At 39.7% G+C, this 20711-nt stretch overlaps 3 protein-coding genes across 8 annotated transcripts in view; 1 reads left to right on the top strand and 2 right to left on the bottom strand.

Moving 5' to 3' along the window:
* Nucleotides 1–6828, bottom strand: part of LOC139797539 (cohesin subunit SA-2-like) — a 62886-nt gene extending 56058 nt beyond the window's left edge. Inside the window, exons 1-4 of one of the 4 annotated variants that reach the window (XM_071746954.1) lie at nt 6663–6828; nt 5869–6051; nt 1337–1421; nt 897–1043 (exon numbers count right to left, since the gene is read on the bottom strand). In XM_071746954.1, coding sequence (XP_071603055.1) covers nt 897–1043; nt 1337–1421; nt 5869–5912 — 276 coding nt within the window. In that variant the 5' untranslated portion in view covers nt 5913–6051; nt 6663–6828. Of the gene's footprint in view, nt 1–896; nt 1044–1336; nt 1422–5868; nt 6052–6153; nt 6296–6662 lie in introns of those variants that run through there. The other 3 variants (XM_071746975.1, XM_071746964.1, XM_071746986.1) reach the window with 3 other exon arrangements.
* A 37-nt stretch (nt 6829–6865) lies between these two features.
* Nucleotides 6866–20174, top strand: GTPBP6 (GTP binding protein 6 (putative)). 3 transcript variants are annotated; one of them, XR_011726508.1, is made up of 11 exons: nt 6866–7338; nt 10812–10949; nt 11366–11436; nt 12804–12934; nt 13667–13737; nt 14191–14349; nt 15499–15707; nt 16876–17024; nt 17308–17460; nt 17940–18156; nt 19966–20174. XR_011726508.1 is itself a non-coding variant. In XM_071747039.1 (11 exons), the coding sequence occupies exons 2-11, from the start codon at nt 10080–10082 to the stop codon at nt 18079–18081; spliced, it is 1290 nt and encodes a 429-aa protein (XP_071603140.1). In that variant the 5' UTR covers nt 7203–7338; nt 9984–10079; the 3' UTR covers nt 18082–20174. The 3 variants fall into 3 exon arrangements, 2 of the variants coding, with proteins under 2 accessions (XP_071603125.1, XP_071603140.1); XM_071747039.1 differs by adding an exon at nt 9984–10146 and having other exon boundaries at nt 7203–7338; nt 17940–20174; XM_071747024.1 differs by having other exon boundaries at nt 17940–20174.
* Nucleotides 19182–20711, bottom strand: part of PLCXD1 (phosphatidylinositol specific phospholipase C X domain containing 1) — a 19356-nt gene continuing 17826 nt past the window's right edge. Inside the window, 1 exon segment of the mRNA XM_071747054.1 lies at nt 19182–20710. Within this exon segment, the coding sequence (XP_071603155.1) occupies nt 20534–20710 (177 nt within the window). The 3' untranslated portion in view covers nt 19182–20533.

Below are 20711 nucleotides of genomic sequence, written 5' to 3'. Positions count from 1 at the left end.
TAACACAAGCCTACTGGGACAAGCCACCCAGGCTTCAACCCACCTGTAGCACCACACAGGTTTAATGAATTCTAACAGCAGCAGCCTGGATTCAAGCTGCTGCCTTTCCAAGCGTTTCACATCATGCTTTGCACAGCAGAAGCTGAACTCTTCAGGGAGCTCTACTGAAGTTAAAACAGCTGTAGCTGGCAAAACTCCATCTACACAAACACCTTGGAAAAACTAAGGTCTCGCATCCGAAATACAAATGTACTTTCCAGGTGAGCACACACAGACTTTGCTTACAGATAAGTACATATGTATAGCCCTGCATAATAATATTTGTGGCTCCATATTTTAATCCTTTATACATATATGCAAACATAATATACACATATGCTCACATAGTATGAGGAGGTGGGCTTTCTCACACTGAAGGAAACTGCTAACTATATAGATGCCCAGAAAACTCAAGCATTATGCAGACTGCTATCACACTACATTGGAATGAGGGTAAAAAGAAAAAGAAAAATACCAAGACGAGCTCCCAGAAAAAACTGCTTAATTTTGAAAATCAGAATCCTGAAGAACTGAAGTTTTCTACTGTTAAACATTTCCTGTATTTTAGAAAGTAATTCTTTTCATGTGTTCAGACATTGCTTTAGGAAGAGTGGTTTAGACATGTATTTCCTTCCACTTGTCAAATGTCTGATACCTACACTTCTTCACTAATTTATTGAAGATGCATTCTTTTCATGAGTCATGCTCATGCCAGTTTTCCAATCAAACATGTTTCCTACCCATCTATGCCAAACCAAAACAGAATTTCAATCCTCCAGAGCATAAGTAACTGAAATGACCACTGTTTATCCTTTTTCCCTCCACCAACTCCTCTCAGAATTCAGAGCTAGAAATACCTGCATGGCCTGCTTCCCCATGCTAACCACTTCAAACAAGGTAACTGCCTCAACCACTCCTCCACTCTGCAGCTGGCTCACTCTTTTGCTGCTGGAAGGTTTTCTCCTTATGTTTTCACACTGTTCTCGGACCTTCCGTTTCTCTTTCTGAAATGAGTCAAGCAATGGAAAGTACATGAGAAAATGCAGCACATAACAGCCACCCACAGATACATGAATTAGGCCCTAGTAACATGTTTACTTTACTCTCATTGTAATAATTTCCCCAGGGTGCTAACTTTTAAGCTTTAAGGACACTGGTAAAGTCTTACCCAGTGACAGGATTTTAGATACACTGAACAGCAACTGTTTTATGCAGTACTCAATTTTGTAGCAATTGAATAAGACAGAAAACAAATTTCATAACTAAAAGTAAATATAACAAGGAAAAATTAACTTACTGGTGTTTTCAGGTTGCCATTACTCACAGAGCTGCCATTCTGCACAGCAGACTCAGGCACAGTCTCATCATGGACAGCATTCCCTCTGAAGTGTAACAAACATTTAAGGTGTCAGCAGTGAGGATAATATAACTCCACTTCAATACAAACACCAGAATAAAATAAACACATATGTATGTATCTCAATATTTTAAAGCAATCATTTAGAAGTTACATCACTTTGTTATTAAAAAACAAACCACTAACTTCAAAAGCACAATAAAAATTTGGGGCCTTTTCCAAACTATTTGCTTTCCTGTAAGATACTCAGAAACTTAGAAAAACAGCAAACCTATCAAAGATATCAAGGAAGTAGAAAGTAATTAAATAAAATAGAAAGCTGATGTAGACTTAAGGCAGCCTTTGTTGACTTAAGAGCTTTGCACCATGAATCAGTAACACAGGTATGCATTCACTTTGTGGGTGCTCTACACAAAACAAGGTAGTAACGTTTGATGGGTCTAAAAATAAAAATGAGAGGAAGAAACTGGTTTACTTTGTCTAGAAAACATGCTGAAAAACAAAAAAGACACATAAGAAATTTCATTTGCAGGTCATTACTACTATGATGGAAGAATAATTTTATAAATAAAGATGCACCTTCTGGGAAATCTGAAGCCATACATTTATCTGCAATGAAATGATGCCACTTCTCATCATTCCCAATGCTAACAATATACTTTGCCAAAGGTCATGTTTGAGCAGACGAGCTGGATCCCACTTGTGCAGCAGGTCCAGTGCTGGCAGCTGGCTGCTATGGCCTCCTTTTAAACTACGGTGGCCAGGACATGAAGCCAGTTGACTTGTACTATAAGAAGGCACAAAAAAGAAGTAAATATGAGAGTGTACAGTTACTTTCATTTTCATGATACTATTGCAACAAGAGAGTGTTCTAACACAAGTGACCACTTTACAAAGAAAAGAAAAAACAGTGTATTACACTGTCAGATACAGTCAACTCTCCAATATCCAGTGCAGCCTGACCCAGATGGGGAATTAACTGTGCTATGTATGCAGAGATAGCTCGACTCCAGCTAGGTTTATCAATGCCAGAGATAAGGACCATTGTTGTTCTTCTTCCCAAAACTGTTTGGCTGAAACAGTCTGCAAATCAAATCAAATCCTACAGCTGAACAGACTCAACTGCAAGACCAAGGTTCTGATACTATTTCATTAAAGAGAGCAGGCAGGAATTTCTTTCAAACACATCTCTGTTTACTTTTTGGATCTATTGGGACACTTCCCCATAACTGATGTAGAATTAGGCTTCCCAAGGCTCCTATAAAAATAGAAAATTCTAAAAAAATGTAGCAAATTTCTAAATACAATTATTCAAATACTTAACTTCTCTACAGAGAAAACTCCCATGAAAGTTAAATTCAGTGGATGTCTTGCAATAGAAATGTTCAAAATGTGCCAGGAAATAAATAAAGATGAACCAATCCTTACATCAGTTGCCTGTGCTTTTGCAAGTTGTAGAAAAGAGAGGGATAAACTACAGTTCACTACTGAGTGGCACACTATAAGAAATAGTTTGCCAAAGTTTTCAAATGTTTTGTTTTGTTTTTTTTTTTTTTACTTCTAATTGCGAGCCAAAGAGATTGAGTATCACCACCAGTAACTTTGAAAAGAACAAGCAAGAAGAGATAGTAATACATATTGCTTCTCTGGAGCCAGTTAGCTGTGCCCAGATTCTACTACAGAACACAAATAAACAAAAAGAATTCAAACTCGTTTGTCAAGGAGCTGCTTCTCCTGTGTCATTAAATCCTTCCACTCCTGTTTCCAAAGCCAAATGCAAAACAACAGGGCTGAACTAACATGTTCTTACTTGCACTGTTTCACTAAAACTGCAACTCAGATGCCAGCCAATACTGTGGGAACACGTGCTACCTGATTCTGCATTACACCTCAACATAATGCTTAACACAGTCTCAAACAATTTTCCCGAATTGTTTGCATATACCATTTAGCAACTTAGTCCATTCCATAATGAAAATAAATGCACTGCATCCAATCACATCTAAAATTGAGTCCAAGTTGAATTAAAATATTTAAATAATGAAAAAATGAGAACTGCTGCAGGACAGTTCAGTCAAGTTCTTGTCTGATCACTTACTACTGTTAATACCTCTGTTTAGAATATACTTTGAAGACTTAACTGAAGCATCTCCTCATCAGGAACATCCTGAAGGGTGGCACTGCAGATGGTGCTTACTGGCCCTGTGCTACTGACTTTGTCACCTTATGTCAGGCAAAATGTTACCTGTAGCAAAAGGGGCTCAACAAAATAAGTGAATGCCTGGTACATAAACAACATGCTTACCAAAGCTCAGAATGAAAAGATCATTGATCTACAGCTCCCTCGTGCTTGGCTAACAATGCCAAGTAACACATCATCCCTGTGATAAAAGCAACTACAGCAACTGATTATTTGGGGGATGTTGAAAGTTGGACACAGTGATCTTGGAGGTCTTTTCCAACTGTGACAATTTTGTGATTCTGTGAACATGTAATACATGTAATAAGCATGTAGATACATGTAATGTAGATACATTAGATACATGTAATAAGCATCTGAATTGTTTTGGTTATCAATGCACCAGAGCACACAGAAGTGCTAGAGGAACCACCAATACAAGAAACAACCTAAACTTAAGAGATTTTTTTAAATCCAGATGTTACCATGCCATTAGTATCTCTCTCTCTCTCTTTTTTTTTTTTTTTTTTTAATTTTAATACTGATGTTTCCGGTAAGGTTATTTGTAAGGCAGATATCTACACTTTGGAACAACTAGACCAGAGCCTAGAAACTGAACCCCACAAAACTACTTAGAAATTAAATTAGATATTTCAATGGAGTTTTTGTTTGCACAACTAAGTTTATGTTGAAAAAGCTGTTAAAAGAATTAAGACATTCTCTTATCTTCTTGAGCAAAATAGAAACCACTGAACCTAGTTACGGATGACATGATCACTTCTGCAGTGATCCTTATATATAACTCCATTTAACATCTTTCAACTATAGAAGTGCAACACTGGGTTTGACAAATTTTGAACTAGTTTTTTTTTTACCTCCTCTCTCTTAATCTACACCATACTGAGAATTTTTGTATGCCTAAATTCACTGCCTCATGCACTGGTAAGAAACAGCACTCAGACATGCCCATTGTTTCCATCAGCAATCAGTAAGAAAGCACAAACAGAATTCCATTACTATCTTTATACCCCCTTACATAAAGCTTGTAGACTCATTTTTATCTCACATTCCTGCCACAATACAGTCCTTTCACTAGCACTTGAAGTATTACTCATGAGAGAAAACACTAGAAGTAAGAAGGAGGCAAAGTCCTTTGTCTAGCCCTCAGACACAATATGGTTGTGACAATTTCTGACTTTAGTTTTCTGATCTTTATAAATATGTGGGCCAGATTTAGTGCTTCGTGCTTAAAAAGAAAGCTACCTCTTTAGCAAAGAGATACCATATTCCTTTAGCTGTTTAAAAGAACCAGTTAATCTATGTTAGTGGAAGAATTCCTACCTGTAGATTTTAAAAATTATAAATCTCAGTACAATTGCTTCATCTTTTAGAAGCAACCTCAGAAGCTCAGCTAAACAACTGTCAGGTGCCTTCCTGACACTTCTGAAACTAAGATGCTGGTTTCAGATGAAACATACTGGAACAGATGTCTGGAAAGCTCTATTTGTTGCTGTAATGGGCAGCAAGGAATACATCTCTCAGTTTTCATTAGGGCTTAACTAAGCAAAAGACATGGACATGACTTGTTCAGAAGGTGACAGGGTCAGCAAAGATTATGCTGCAACGAGTTAAAAGAATGCAACATGGGACATCTGAGACAATTGACTCTCAAACTAGACAACATATGCCCAAATGTTTTACCTTTACTTTTTATGTGTTTATACCTGCTCTAATATTAGTCTTCTAAATACCCTTCTGTAATTATATGAATACATGTGATTTATAGATCACCTCAGCTGATGACTGAAAAAATACATTATGAAAGGGAGAAGACTTGACCTATTCCTGACAAAATAGCTATGCCCCCATTCCCTCTTCATTGTAAACAGGGAGACTGCAGATCACTTAGTGCTCTTCCCCCACACCATCCCCAAATTCACCACTAAAGGGAATCAACACACGTTGATTACGGATCTGCCCATTGTGGTTTTTTTTCAAAATAGGCTCATTTGCTCTCTTGTGAATAAGAAGGCACAGAAAAGCTCATAAGGCCAAGGCCTTTGTCAGTCGGCATAGAACACTACATTAAGAAGATGCTAAGCAATAAATAAATATATAAATAAATAGGAATACAACGGAGACATTAGTAGCAGGACAAAGAGCATAGCAAATCCCTTTTTCCTTCCCTCCCACCCAAAATGACACGCTGTAGACTGCCCCATTATCCACTGGGTGCAAATTCAGCGCCCTAATTGACCGAGAAATCTGGGAGGCAACCTGCGCCGGGTCTTACTTTTGGCAGGGGAGGTTACTGGCTGTGTTGGGCTCAGCTATCATTTCCGCTACATTACTTCAGCAGCACAGGCACCAAACTAACATCACCAGCACCGCTTTTGAGGGAACTTCATCAAGACTGGTGGCGTTAAAACCTTAACGAAGCTCTGGCTCTGGCGGGTGAAAAGCAGGAGCCAAAAAGCTGTCAAGAAAAGAAAACAAAAAAGAGTTAATCCCAGGTAGCTCCCCCTAAAATTAAGCCAGACGGTCCCGCGCAAACCCAAGGGGCAGGGAGGGGATGCACCTTCGAGAAAGTGATTCCAAGAGGAGAACTGGGGAGCGGGGATCGCTGCACCGGGCGGCAGCCCCGTCGAGGCAGCGCCTACCAAGCCGCCAGCTGTCAGGGAGCCGCCCGGGCCCCCCTCGGGCAGACCCTTGCACGCCGGCGGTACCGCGACCCAATCTCCCCGCAGAGCCGGGCCGCCTCCGGGGGCTCCGCCACCGCTGCCGCTGCCCTGAGGGGATGTAACGGGGCCGCGAAGACGGCGGCGGGCCGGGCCGGGAGACCTCCGCCTACCCGTGCGCACACACACGCAGCCGCGCAGCGGGTGTGCCGGGGCCGGGAGAGGCCGGGAGGGAAGCGGCGGGACGGGGAGGGAAGATGGGCGACCGTACGCGCGCCCGCGCTCCCCGACACTCACCTGCCGCGGGGACGCGCCCGCCAGGCCCGAGAGCGCGCAGACACCGCCCCCCCCGCCCCCTACACACACGCACACACACGCACACGCACACACGGGCTCAGCCCCCCCACACCTTTTCCTTTTTCTTCTTCTTCTTCTTCTCCTCCTCCTTTTCCTTTTGCTTTTCCTTCTCCTTTTCCTTCTCCTCCTCCTCCTCGGGAATGCGGCGGCCCCGGCCTAGCGTCAATCACGGCGGTCGCTGGGCGCCATCCGGCCTATCAGAGGCGGGGATTGCTGTCACGTGTCAGACAGGCGGGGCAGAGGGGCACCGGGGTTTCCGTCGTGGCTGGGCCGGTGGCGGAAGGAGGCTCCCGGAACGCTCCCTCCCCGCCGTGCCCGGGGTGTGTGTGGGGGGTGGCAGTGCCGGTGCCGCGCAATGGGGCTCGGCCGCCTCTCGCAATCGCTCCTCCTGCGCTGCCGGCGGGCGGTGGCTCTCGGTGCGTCCCGTGGGCCGTCGTCCAGCCGCCCGCTCAGCGCTGCCGTTCGCCTGCGGGCTCCGCAGCGGCCGCCGGGTAGGGGCGAATTACCGGGGGCGGGCGGCGGAGCGCGGTGGAAAGGAGTGGCGGGCGCCGGTGAGGGTGGAGAAGAAGAAGAAGAAGATGAGGAAGAGGAGGAAGAAGAGGACGATGAAGCGGAGCTGGAGGAGCTGCTGGGCCCCTCCCCGCTGGCGGTGGAGCCCGGTGCGCAACGCGTGGCCGTGGTGCATCCGGCGGTCAAATGGGGCCCGAAGAAGTCGCCACTCACCACGGGTGGGTGTCCGGAGAAGGGGGAGGCTGGGGTCAGCCCCCGCTGTCCCTCCATCCCGCCCCGCCACTCCCCGTCCTTCCTTGGCGCCTTCACTTCTGGGTCTCCCCGTGCTGTAGAGCTGTACGGTCCGCAGGAACGCACCGGGGTGGGGTGAGTGCCGGTGGTAGGCACTGGTAGGGATGGTAGCGAGGTGGTAAAACTGCGGACTGTAAACGCAGAGCAGTTAAAAAAAGGTCTTGGTCGGTGTTTTTTTCTTTGCTAACTTTTCAACAGCGCGCTCTTGGTGAGTGGTGGCAGAGCGGGGCTTCGGGCACTGAGTGGCTGAGAGCAGCCAGGCAGAAAGGGAGACCTGGGAGTCTGGAGTGACAGGAAGCTGAACATGAGCCAGCAGTGTGCCCAGGTAGCCAAGAAGGCCAATGGCATCCTGGCCTGTATCAGGAACAGTGTGGCCAGCAGGTCCAGGGAAGTGATTCTGCCCCTGTACTCAGCGCTGGTGAGGCCACAGCTTGAGTCCTGTGTCCAGTTCTGGGCCCCTCAGTTTAGGAAGGAGATTGAGGTCCTGGAGCAGGTCCAGAGAAGAGCAAGGAGGCTGTGAAGGGATCCAGCACAAGTCCTGTGAGGAAGGGCTGAGGGAGCTGGGGCTGTTCAGCCTGGAGAAGAGGAGGCTCAGGGGAGACCTCATCACTCTCTACAACTCCCTGAAAGGAGGGTGTAGCCAGGGGGGGGTCGGTCTCTTCTCCCAGGGAGCCATCAGTAAGATGAGGGCATGGACTTAAGCTCTGCCAGGGGAGGTTTAGGTTAGATACTAGGAAGAAATTCTTGACAGAGAGGGTGATCAGGCATTGGAATGGGGTGCCCAGAGAGGTGGTGGATTCTCCATCCCTGGAGGTTTTTAAAAAGAGACTGGATGTGGCACTCAGTGACATGGTCTGGGAACCACAGTGGTAGTGGATCAAGGGTTGGACTTGATGAGGTAGAGGTCCTTTCCAGCCCGACTGATTCTGTGACTTCTGTGTCACATTGGCTGTGGGTCTTAGGCAGTAAAACAGCTCAGAGCATCAAATGTTTGGCTGGCTTAAGGAAGCAACTGGATTTCCCCCTTCTTATGCACATATTAATAGTCTCCAGTCCTCAGCCTACCTGGCCATGTAGGCAGGAGTCTTGCAGCCTTCAGTTTACCCAGAAGTTGGATGAGAAATCATAGAATCTCAGAATCCTTTGGGCTGGAAGGACCCTAAAGATCATCTAGTTCCAACCCTCCTGTCATGGACAGGGACACCCTCCGCTAGGCCATGCTGCTCAAAGCCCCATCCAACCTGACCTTGAACACTTCCAGTGAGGGAGCAGCCACAACTTTTCTGGGCAACCTGTAACCTGTTCCAGTGTCTCACCACCCTCACAGGGTTTTTTTCCTAATGTCTAATCTAAATCTGCCCTCTTTCATCTTAAAACTGTTACCCTTCGTCCTGCCACTACATGCCCTTGTGAAAAGTCCCTCCCCAGCTTTCCTGCAGGCCCCTTCAGGTACTGGAAGGCCACTATAAGATCTCCCTGGAGCCTTCTCCAGGCTGCACAATCCCAACCCAGCCTGACTTCAGAGAAGTGCTCCAGCCTGCTGATCATTTCAGAGCTCAAATGCCCTCCTGTCAATAGAAGAGTGTTAGTGAAGATGACATCTTGTGTAAGTCAGTCCTTCCATGGACTTAAAGGAGTGCCTTTGTGCAGTTACCAAGGGATGCTCTCATCAGTAATTCCTTTCTAAGGACCTTAACAGTCATTGCTATTTTTAAATTTTCCTCAGAAATTCCTGTAGCTTCCTAATGTATATACATTAAGTATGCATACTCAATATGGATGATGAACTTAGGTTGAGCTTGTTTCTCTAGACGCTTCTCTAATTACATAGTTGTAATAGGAAAGATTAAGCATTTTGTAAATTAATTGTATATATAACAGTATAACAGTTTTGTATATAACAGGCTAATGGTTTTAAGCTGAAAGAGGATAGATTGGAATGGGCTGCCCCGGGAAGTGGTGGATTCTCTGTCCCTGGAGATATTTAAAAAGAGACTGGATGTGGCACTCAGTGCCATGGGCTGGTAACTGCAGCGGTAGTGGATCAAGGGTTGGACTTGATGATCTCTGAGGTCCCTTCCAACCCAGCCAATTCTATGATTCTATGATTTATATTAGATATTAGAAAAAAATATTTATTATGAGGATGGTGAGGCACTGTAACAGGTTGTCCAGGGAAGCTGTGGCTGCCCCTTCCCTGGAAGTGTTCAAGACCAGGTTGGATGGGGCTTTGAGTAACCTGATCTAGTGGGAGGTGTCCCTGCCCATGGCAGAGGGGTTGAAACTAGATGATTGTAAAGGTCACTTCCAACCTAACCCATTCTGTGACTCTACATGTCAATTATACATAAATATAATTTCTTGTATTCAAGTTCATTATGCAATGCACCTAAATATTTAGTTTTATTAGTGCTGCTGATTATAACAAATTGTCACTTTGCAGAATAAAGTTTGTAACCTTTTCAGAGTTCACATAAGCATTCTTCTTTTATACCTTAAAAATAAATAACTCAAGGCACCTTTCTGTCCAGAGATACAGAAGAATAGCAGTGATGCCTTTCCCTTTATTTAGGCCCTCCAGATGAAGAGTCTGCAGTCTGAACAAATGTTATGGAATGATTCTTGAAACACCACAGGTACAGCAAGATATCTGTGCATTTTGCAAGGAATGCTAACAGTAGAAGGAGAAAAAGGATCCTGCTTATCTTTAAAATTATATTACCTTTTGGACCAAGGTAACCTATTTAATATATCAATTACATTTTGGTACCTGGAGAAACAGAGCTGTTATGAAAAGAGTATCTTATCCCTGGGCCCAGAACTGGATTTACTGATCTGATATGCCCATGTAGTCTTTGTGATTCACCAAGTCCTCAAAACTCAGTGCTTTGCCCACGTGGGTGTTTAAAAAAAAAATCATAAATGATTGTAGGTCCTCTATGAATAAGAACCAGTGAAGCTAGCAGCAGGATATGCTGTATTAGTAATGCTTTAAATACTGCCACAAACAGCAAGGAATTAATTGTGATCTGCACTCATCTAAAATAATATATTTTCCAACTAGTTATTAATTTTATTTGTGGAGGCAAAAAGCTTGGTAATTTTTTTGCTGAAAATGCAGTTAAAAATTACTCTAAATCAACAACCATGAAAATAATTTGTGCTGGCAGAAAGATGCTTTGTGTGGTAAAATTGCATCAAACTAGAAGTTTAATTATTCTGATTCGATGTACAACAGTTTGCTCCTTGTGCTACTGGTTAAAATAAATACCTTAGTAGAATTTCAGCATACCTTAGAATTCCCTGTTTGTGCATGTGCTGTAGTAGTTTGAAATCTGAGCAAAGATGCATTGCTATATTATGATCTTGTTTGTTTGTTTGTGTATGTGTGTTCCTAAAGCTGAACTGCAGGTTGCTGAAGCCGTTGCTCTTGTAAATACCCTTCAGAACTGGACAGTTTTAGATAAAATAATTATTCCTACAAAAAATCCTAACAAGAAGTTTATTTTTGGAAAAGGCAACTTTCAGGCTTTGACAGGTAAGAACTGAGATTTTTTCAGCACTGCATCATTCTAAATGGAAAAATCTCTGCAGCTTAACTGGTTAAGATAGGAAAGCTAAAGCAAGAAAAAATTATTTATCCTCCATGCAAGTTTGCAAACAAACTTCAAAGAATGTAAGAGTACAAAAGCAACACAGAATATAAATGACCCATGCAAACTGAAAATGTGTGTGGCAACTTCATCACTACATTTATGTGTTTGACATAATTCAAGGTGGTAGCTGTTCTACATAGTACTGAATTAGTGCAAATACAACTGTTCTGTGAACAAAGAATATGCCATTTGCTATTTTATGAGCATTCTGTTCAGTATTAAAAGGTTTTATATTCTGTGTGTTTTTAAAAGAGAATGGACATGTAATACTATTTTGTAATGGTTATCCATCTTTTAGAAAAGCTTAAAAAATTGCCCCATATGACAGCAGTCTTCTTGAATATGGAAAGAATATCTTCACTAACAAAGGTAATTAAATGTCAAATTATACTCCTTACAACAGTATTGTTCAGAAGCAATTGCTATGAGAAGTAGGGTTTTGCAAATAGTAATATAGTAAGTTACCTGGACTGAGTTTTGTTGAAAGGAATCTATTACATTTATCCAGTTGATACAATGTTTCCAGCTCTCATGCATGAAATTTTCTAGCAGCCTAATAGCCATTTAGTGTAGACTCTGCTATCGCATTTGCTACTGGCTCTGCTTAAAATATTGGAAAAGATTCTCAAGGTTTTCTTCAGAAAATTGAAGCAATAATGCAGTTGTTGTTATGAAGGATGGCAACATTTCAGATTTGCTATATGCACAAGTTTCTATACCTATGTGGATAGCATATTTATTTTCCTATAGTTCTATAGGTGCTGTATTGTGTTTTGAATATGAGGTGCTAATTCAGAGCAGACTTCTATCTGAACATTTCGTATAGCTAGACTTTCATTCCTAGCCCTTAAAAGGGGTGTATATGTTGATGGGAGGAGCATGCTTCACTTTTTTTTAATACTGGCAGTAAAACAACTGGGCCATAGTAGCTTGAGCACTTCAATTTATTGATGAAGCAGAAGTTGAAAATGTTTCCTTTCAGTTTCTTAGCTTTTATTCCCTAATTTACAATAGTACTAAATTTGCTTTAAAAAAAAAAAAACAAAAAACAAAAAATACCCACTCCTTTTTGCAAATTTAGATCTTAAGAACAATTTGACAATATGTTTAAGAACAGGTATAAAACACAAGCATTCTGGATTTTGGATATGGCAGAGAGAGCTGCTGCATACTTTTACTCAGCTAGAACAGGGGTGGGGGTTTTGTTGAATTTTTCCTTGGTCAGTCACGGGGGTTTAGGTATTTTGTGAAAAGCTGGCTATGAAATAATTTTCCTGCCTTCATCTGTATTTATTTTTTCTTTTCAATTTCAGTAATCTTTTTGTTTTTCTTATGCTATCACTATACTTTCCCATACCAGCATTTCAAAATTATTTTTTGAAAGGGCTTAACCACTGAGCTCCTTGATTCTGACATATGCTTTAAGTGCTGTTATCAGAATCCATTAAAGCTAATGGTAGCATTTCAACTGAATTTGATGACACTCTACACATAAAGTTATACCTCATAAAGCTCTCCTTTTCACCTTTCTTTGTCATCAACCAAATTTTGCCTTTGCATGCTGGTGTTACCCAGCCACTCAAATGGAGTCCTGAGATCCTGAGTAAAAGTGTCCATCAGTTAACTGTAGCCACAGTGCTGTGTAGGAATTGATCTACTGATACTGTGGGGAACAAAAAAAAAAAAAAAAAAAAAAAAAAAAAGAAAAATCTGTTATTTTGTCTTATGTGCTAAAGAAAGAACTAGAAGATGCCTGGGGTGTGAAAGTCTTTGACAGATACACAGTTGTACTTCACATTTTTCGGAGTAATGCCCGGACAAAAGAAGCAAAACTTCAGATAGCACTGGCTGAAATTCCACTTCTCAGGTACCTTGAGCTTTGCAAATCATACCCTTATATAAATATTTTAGTGACTTTAGAGTAACAAAAATTTTAATATTGTAATGTAAAGAAAGGTGACACCGTTTCAGTGCTGGCACAGTACGTTCAATGATTGCTTAGAACCTATAAATATTTGCTTTAATGTCATTGCTTTTAGCTTGTGCAGTGCTGACAGGCAAAACCAGAAAGTGTTCAGTGGGGCATCTTAGAAAATATATTTCTCTTGAAAAGACCCCAGTTCTTTCTAATGCAGTATATGTATTGTAAGAATGTGTAGGAGTTGGATATGCATATCCCATACATCATATCAATGGGATTAATGAGGGAAGCTATAAACAAGGAAGATTAAATGCATTTATTTGCATCCGAGTTTTTCACATTTTTACATTCCATGGCATGGAAATATTTGTGCATGGAAGGTGGTAGGAGTTGCACGGATGTCTCAGAGGCAGCTTTGGCTCTCTGAAATTTCAGAATAGCCATCATAATTTCCTAAAAAAGTTGAATTATTTTTCAAATCACAGTTAAGAAGCCAGGAAAGTCTGGATTTTTCTTTTTCCTAGGCCTCTCGCCATGAGCAAATTTAATTTAGAGCTCTGTCATTTAGTGGTTTCATTTGTACTATTAGAATACTGCTGCTGCTTCACATTTATTAGGTATTTTGAGATACCTTGATTAAAGAAAATTGTTTCTAATTAACTGTTGCTCCACTGCTAGGTCAAATCTGAAAAATGAGGTGTCTCAGCTAGATCAGCAGAGAGGTGGATCAAGATACATCATGGGTTCAGGTAAAGTTGAAATATTCGCATGAATTAGATGATTTTTTTTTTCTCCATAACTGTTAAACAAATTTTATTGCATCCTGTTTTATACGGAGAAGGCCAGAAGGAAGAGCTATTTTTGTTCAGCATCTGATTAAGTGAATGTACAAAACTTTACTGGGAAGTATTTAAATAATACAGTCTTTGGTTTGTACTGGTTCTGTAAGTGGCAATGAGCAGAGTATTTGCTGCCACAGTGATTTATCATAAGAGTAAGTAGTTATTCTAGTTATTCTAGACTGCTTAACATATGTTTTAATATTTATCATGACTCTATCAAGCAAAAGACAGTTTAAGTATTAGCCTTAGTGCTAACTCACTTATTTCCAAATACACAACATTACTTGGTTTATCATTTCTATTGTAGACTATTCTGCAATGTTCTGCAATTCTACAATCTTTTCATTGTTATTTCCCAAGGTGAAACATTCTTGGAGTTACAATATCGTCTCTTGAAAGAAAAAGAACTTAAAATTAGGAATGCTCTGGAGAAACTAAGAAGAAAAAGGTCTTTACTTAGAACTCGGCGCAAAAAACGCGAGTTTCCAGTTATCTCAGTAATGGGCTATACTAATTGTGGTAAGCAAAAACTCTTGAAATTGTAGCATGGAAGAGCTTACATTGTCTAAATTTTAATTAGAAACTCTAGCCAGAATCTCATTTCAGTGTGAATAGACTTCACATTGTAATTAGGTTTTTAATTGTGTAATGAATATATGTCAATTAGAATGCAGTTAGGAAAGCAAATGGTGCTTGTTGTAGTTAGATTTTAATTATTTTTTTTTCACAGTGTTGAAGACATGTTTTGGAGAAATGCCTAGCAATTATTGTGCCAGTAAGATTTTATATGTGGTGCTAAGACTGTACTGCTAGTGTCCTTTTGTGTGAATATTTCTTACTTGATCAGAATGGGTAAAGAAAAGTTGGAAAAGCTTGAAGCATAGGAGGAAAATTCAGGAGAGTAGGCAGTTCAACTGAAAAATGTGCTTTAAGAAGCACTGTAGCTTTTCATTGATTGATGTACAGTGTACCAAGATGTGTTCATAAAATAATCTAAATAAAGCTAGTTTGTTTTTTTTTTTAATGTTGCTTACACAAGTGAATTCATATGCGAGGCATAAATAGACTTTGGACTAGATACTTTTTTCAGCTTGTGTTATCTTAAGACCATTTCATTCTCTTATTTAAAACCTCTATAAAAAAAAACAAATTTCACTAATGTTGCTCTAATGTTATCAGTTATATACTCAAGGATTTGGATTACACAATATGTTTTTCTTAAATGTCATTCTTCCATACTTTTAAAACTGAAGGTTTAACAAAGTATTTTGCTTATTTTTTTAATTGTTTTACTTGATAACAGAAGCATTAAGAGATGCATAAGCATATGCTTCCTAATGCTGTCATGCAGTGCTCTTCAGAGAGTCGTAGAGGTGTGAGATGTAGGTTACTCTGCAGATCAGTTCAGGCTTTGGTCACCTTGTGATTTCAGAACAGAGCTTCCAGACCTGGCTTTAAATCCAATTCTATGTTACAGAGGTTAAAACTGTCTTTGTATTTCCAAACATCATATAGGTAACTAATCGTATCTAGATTTAAATGAATGAAATAGATACAAAAAGGTGTGTTACATGATACAATTCACCTGAAGGTTGCAAATTGAATATTTACTTGAAAAAAGCCATCAAAAATCTTGTTTGTTTGTTTGTTTGTGGTGTTTTTATTTAGGAAAAACTACCTTGATCAAAGCCTTGACTGGGGAAGCAGGACTTCAACCCCGAGATCAGCTGTTTGCCACTCTTGACATCACAGCCCATGCTGGCTTCCTGCCCTCACATATGGCAGTTATTTATGTTGACACTATTGGATTTCTGACTGATCTTCCACATAATCTGATTGAGTCCTTTTCAGCTACTTTAGAAGAAGTGGCTTACTCAGTAAGTAGTTAACCACAAATATGGAGAACTCAATTTAATTTCCTTTTAGATAATCCTCACCTCTTCAAAAAAGGGGAAGTTAATTGGCTTGCTGTTCTCTGTCAGGTATGTGGCTGACCATAGTAGTCTCCTGAGGTGATGAAATAGGTATCTTGCCATAAGCAAATCTTCTCAAACTTGAAATTATGCAGATATGAAGAGATTTCAGAAAGAGCTTATTTGGAGTTTGTGTCATTCTCCATGATGTGTGAACCAGGTGAATAAAAGTGGGTGATTGTGATTTGACGCAGGCAGCATGTAGTAAATGTAAATGTAATTTTCCAATAATTTTCTCATTAGTTTCTTGTGTTATAGCAAAGTATAAAGCTGTATACACACAGACATTTAAACAAAAATCCTGAATCATCAAAGGTTGTGAAATTGAGTGGTAGCTGGATGCTTCTGAGGATTAGACTTCACCATAGAACTTTCCAAAGCAGGCTGCAACTATACCATGTGTCTTTTATTCTGAAGTGTTAAATGAAAGTCAAGATATTTGCTTCTCACTGGTTTAAAGAAGTTTGAAGCAGTGTCTTGAGCAAAGATGACAAAATGTTTTGATTGCAAATATTGGAATTTGCTTGGGTTTTCTCATGGCAAGCATGATTGTATGTGTACTTGAAAGTGATAGTTTTTTTAAAAAGCTTTCTAAGTGAAGCTCCAGTAATAGTAACTCAGGAGCTAAGGATAATCTGCATTTTGAATGTAAAAATATAATTTCAAGTTACATGGAGTTTTTTCTCCCATTAAGCAAGTTTTTCAGCCATTACTCTTCTGAAACCTTTTTAGAGTCCAGTCTTTCTTCTCCCATATTTTTCAAGCCCTACTGTTCCACAGCCTTGGCTTTGAAAAATTGGATCACTTATTGTTTGAAACCTGAATTGTCTAACTAGCTTGGTTGACAGAGTTTGTTTCAAGGTTGTTAGAGGCAATTGGTACTCACTGTGAAGTAAAACACTAAGCTGCCACAGATTTTCTTTCATCATGGTACAATAAACAGTAATATTAGCTTAGTAGTTCAGAAAGTAACTTGTATGAATTAGGAATGAAAAAAAGAGTATAAAATCTCTGCAACCTGGTAATTGCTGTGTTTTGCTAAGTAACTGTCTTGTAAATTGATGCTTGTTAGGATCTGATAGTTCATGTGAGGGATATCACCCATCCAGAAACCGTCCTCCAGAAAGCAACTGTTCTGACAGTTCTGAAGAATCTTAATCTCCCCAGTCATTTATTGGACTCAATGGTAGAAGTCCATAACAAAGTGGATTTGATAGAAAGGTAAGCAGGTGGTGCTAAGTGTACTTAAACATTTCTGGAAGCTTTTTACTTCTTCGTTTAAAAAAAGAGCCCCCATATTTGTAAATACATTTAACAGTGTTTTATCAGTCTTTTACAAATGTAACTATGGTCTTTTAACTACAAGTAATCACTTGAGTCATACAAGAAGTGGCCTCTGTAAAAATGTGCCCATATGAAGTCATGCAGTTAAATTGTCTATGCTTAGAATATTTTAACAACCTAACCTTCAAGAGCAAATATGCTAGCAGTTGCTGCCTTTCAGGTATAAACCCACTGAAGAAAATGCTTTAGCCATTTCTGCTCTACATGGACATGGTTTAGAAAAGCTGAGAGAAGAAATAGAGAAAAAAATTTTGGTAGCAACAGGAAAGAAGATTCTGACAGTTAACATCAACTTAGAGGGACCTCAGCTAAGGTAAATAATTTTGAATTATAAGGACTTGGAGAAATATGAAACTCTTAGCCATGCATGTCCTAATTTTTCAAAATCATATCATACTGATGTTAATCTGCGGTAAGAATTACAGGGATAATTATCAAATTTTTCTGACCTATTGAGAAAAAATATCCTTATTAGATACCCTGGAGTCTGCTTCTGAATGTGTCTTTCTGTTAGTACACAGAATTCTTTTTTAGAACAATAAAACATACTTCTTGAAAGACCATGCCACTGGTCCTGGAGCTAGATTTCTGATAAAAACACACCTCTGAAATATTTATGAAAGCACTAAACCTTGTTTCCAAACAGCAAGTAACAAATGAAAAGTTAAGTGAAGCACTTCATATTTTAAAGTATTAAATTACATAAATTGGAACACGTTGACCTAAAACAAAGATCACATTTTATGCAGTGTGTCATACCTTCAGGATGCTAATATGCTTTTATTTTTACAGTTGGCTCTATAAAGAAGCAACAGTTCAGAATATAGAAGTCATGGCTGAAGATGGCACAGCCAGGGTGAAAGTGATAATCAGCAATTCTGCTTTTGGCAAATACAGAACCCTCTTTCCTAACAGTAAGATTTTGACACCATGAAACTGCATCCTTTTCTAGGAAAACAAACTGATCATCAAGAGGATGAGAAGTGAAGTTAATGACCTGTTAGCCTGGGTATGAAGAGTGTATTTCTTCTCTAGTTCATGTTTTAGATGCATTTTAGAAATGGGCACTGTTTCAGAAAACTTCTGTTTGGAAACAGTAAGAGCTTCATTCCGAGCTTTAAGCTTCATTTCATCAGCAAGTGCAAGGACAGCATTGAGTTTTTCAGTGTTAAAAAGTTGTTGGCTATAAGCTGTGGACCTCAAACATGTGGAAATCACTGGATGGCTGAATTAATTTTCAAAAAACTATCAAGTTTCTTATTTAGTATAAATAAAGCTTTTTACTCCGTTTTTCAGAATAAAATATTTTTATAGGTAAGGTGTCCTTGGTGAAAAAAATATTATTAGGTGTATATAAATAACACAGATAAATACGTATTAAAGCAGAATGCATGAACCTAAGTAAGATTACTGCCATGTCTCATTGCAGTGGAGCAAAAATCCAAATTTGTTTATTTAAGCAATAGGTCAACATCCTCTACCCATACAATTTTCTTGCCTATAGTAATTTATCCACAATACCTATTGTTGTGTCAGTTCTTAGAGAAAACATTTAAGGTTTTCGTTGGGGCCTAAAAGAAAGCTGGCTTAGGGCTTTTTACACATGAGTAGTGAGAGGATAAAATAAAATGGTTTCAAACTTAAGAGGGGAGATTTAGGTCAGATATTAGGAAGAGGTTCTTCAATTTGAGGTTGGTGAGACACTGGCACAGGTTGCCCAGGGAAGCTGTGGCTGCCCCTCCCTGGAAGTGTTCCAGGCCAGGTTGGATGGGGCTTGGAGCAACCTGGGCTGGTGGAGGTGTCCCTGCCCATGGGAGGAGGGTTGGAACTGGATGATGTTTAAGGTTTCTTCCAATCCAAACCATTCTATGGTTCTATGATTAAGGTGCAGCAAACCATGGATTTAGTGTGAAATTATTGCACAAAGGAAAAAAAACCAAAACTGATCCGTTACTTAAGTTATGAATTACTACAGGGAACCAATAAAACAATCTATCACAGAAAGGAGAGTAAAACTATCCCAGTCTATATTACAGAGATCAAGTTTTATTACACAGAGTAATGAGCCACCTGGAGGTCCAAGAGGAAGGCAGAAAAAAATCAGTATGAAGTATGCAGAGGAAAGAACAAGGATAAAAAGCACTGTAAAAGAAGCACTTAGAAAGTCATTTCAAACAAATAGAATGTTTGGGTTTTTATTGCTATGTATTCTGCAATTGCAAGAGATTGCATGAGAAGGTAGCATCTTAGTCTTTCATGCTGAGAAGTCTAGGGTGAGTTTGATCTGAAGTCAGGTAGCAGTTGATTTCAAACTTCTGGAAGTAGCTATGGCAAACGTTAAGACCTTGCCAGACATCTGAACTCAGCTTTTGCATATAAAGTGTGTGTAAAAAATGAGGTATATTGATGAAGCTGCAGAGTGAACTTCACACAATGTCTGTTTTTGTTTTAGTCCCAATGCTTGTCACTTCTCTTACCTCCAGGAGCATCTGTTATCGCACAGTTCATTTTTTAAAACAATTAGAAAAATAGGATTACTGTGCAATGGCAAACTGCATAAAGCCCTTAGTTTTTTCATAAGCAAAAATTACCTATTGAGTGAAAAAATAATTATAGAGCTACTAAAATAGTTAAATAAAACACCCGATGTGAAACCCCAAATGAGCATGATAGAAGCCAAGAATTTGTATTTCTAGAGCAGCCTAAGTATAGATAAGGAATTGGTTTCAAATTTCTTTATTTGCAATGTAAGGCATAAAATGCTTTTCATTACCTCAGACAACTGTCTAAGGGCCTACTTTTTTATCTATCACTGCAGAACTGGCATGAGTATTTAAAAGAATAAATATTCAAATACACATACCTCTTAACAAATCATAGAGTTTTGTGACAATGCTGTTGGTAAAGAAGCTCAGAACTGATAATTCAGTACACAACAACAGAGCCACTTCTGGATTTCCAACATTAATGATGTATTGGTGTATATATAAAAATAAAGTCAATACAGCATCTTTAAGATATCAAAAATGTTTTTCAGTTGTTCCTTTTGTATATTTAACACCAACTATGAAAACAGACAAGTCATTTTCACACTGATATAAAGGACTGAGAATTGGAGTTGCAAGGAATACAGAATATCTTTGCAATTATAAAAGATAAAATCTTACCACAAAATAATTCATGCAGCTACTGACATATTTCTCATTCTTGCTTATATGTAAAATAAGTTCTTAGTACGTTCAGTATTGCCAACTGCTACAAAATCTAAGAACCTCTAAGCAAATAATACCTATAATACCTATACCATAGTTCTCAGCAGCAGAAAACTATGCAAGACTTCAGCAAAGTCTGTCTGCTCTCTTTTCTGGGAGAAGGCCTTGAACCCCTCACAATGTCAAAAGCACATTTCTTACCAAGTCTGTAAAACACCCCTGGTTTAATTTAACTGGACTTCTATGGGATCCAGGATGTTCAAACCAGGACACATTAAATGTAGACAAAGCCTTTTCAGCTTTCCACAGATTAAGAAGCTGAGAATGATGTGCTGCTCGTTCCAGCTCCTTT

This window comes from Heliangelus exortis, chromosome 1, assembly GCF_036169615.1.
Source record: "Heliangelus exortis chromosome 1, bHelExo1.hap1, whole genome shotgun sequence".
NCBI lineage: Eukaryota > Metazoa > Chordata > Aves > Apodiformes > Trochilidae > Heliangelus > Heliangelus exortis.
The sequence above is the reverse complement of the archived record's forward strand: the minus strand, read 5'-3'. Positions and strand labels throughout refer to the sequence as shown.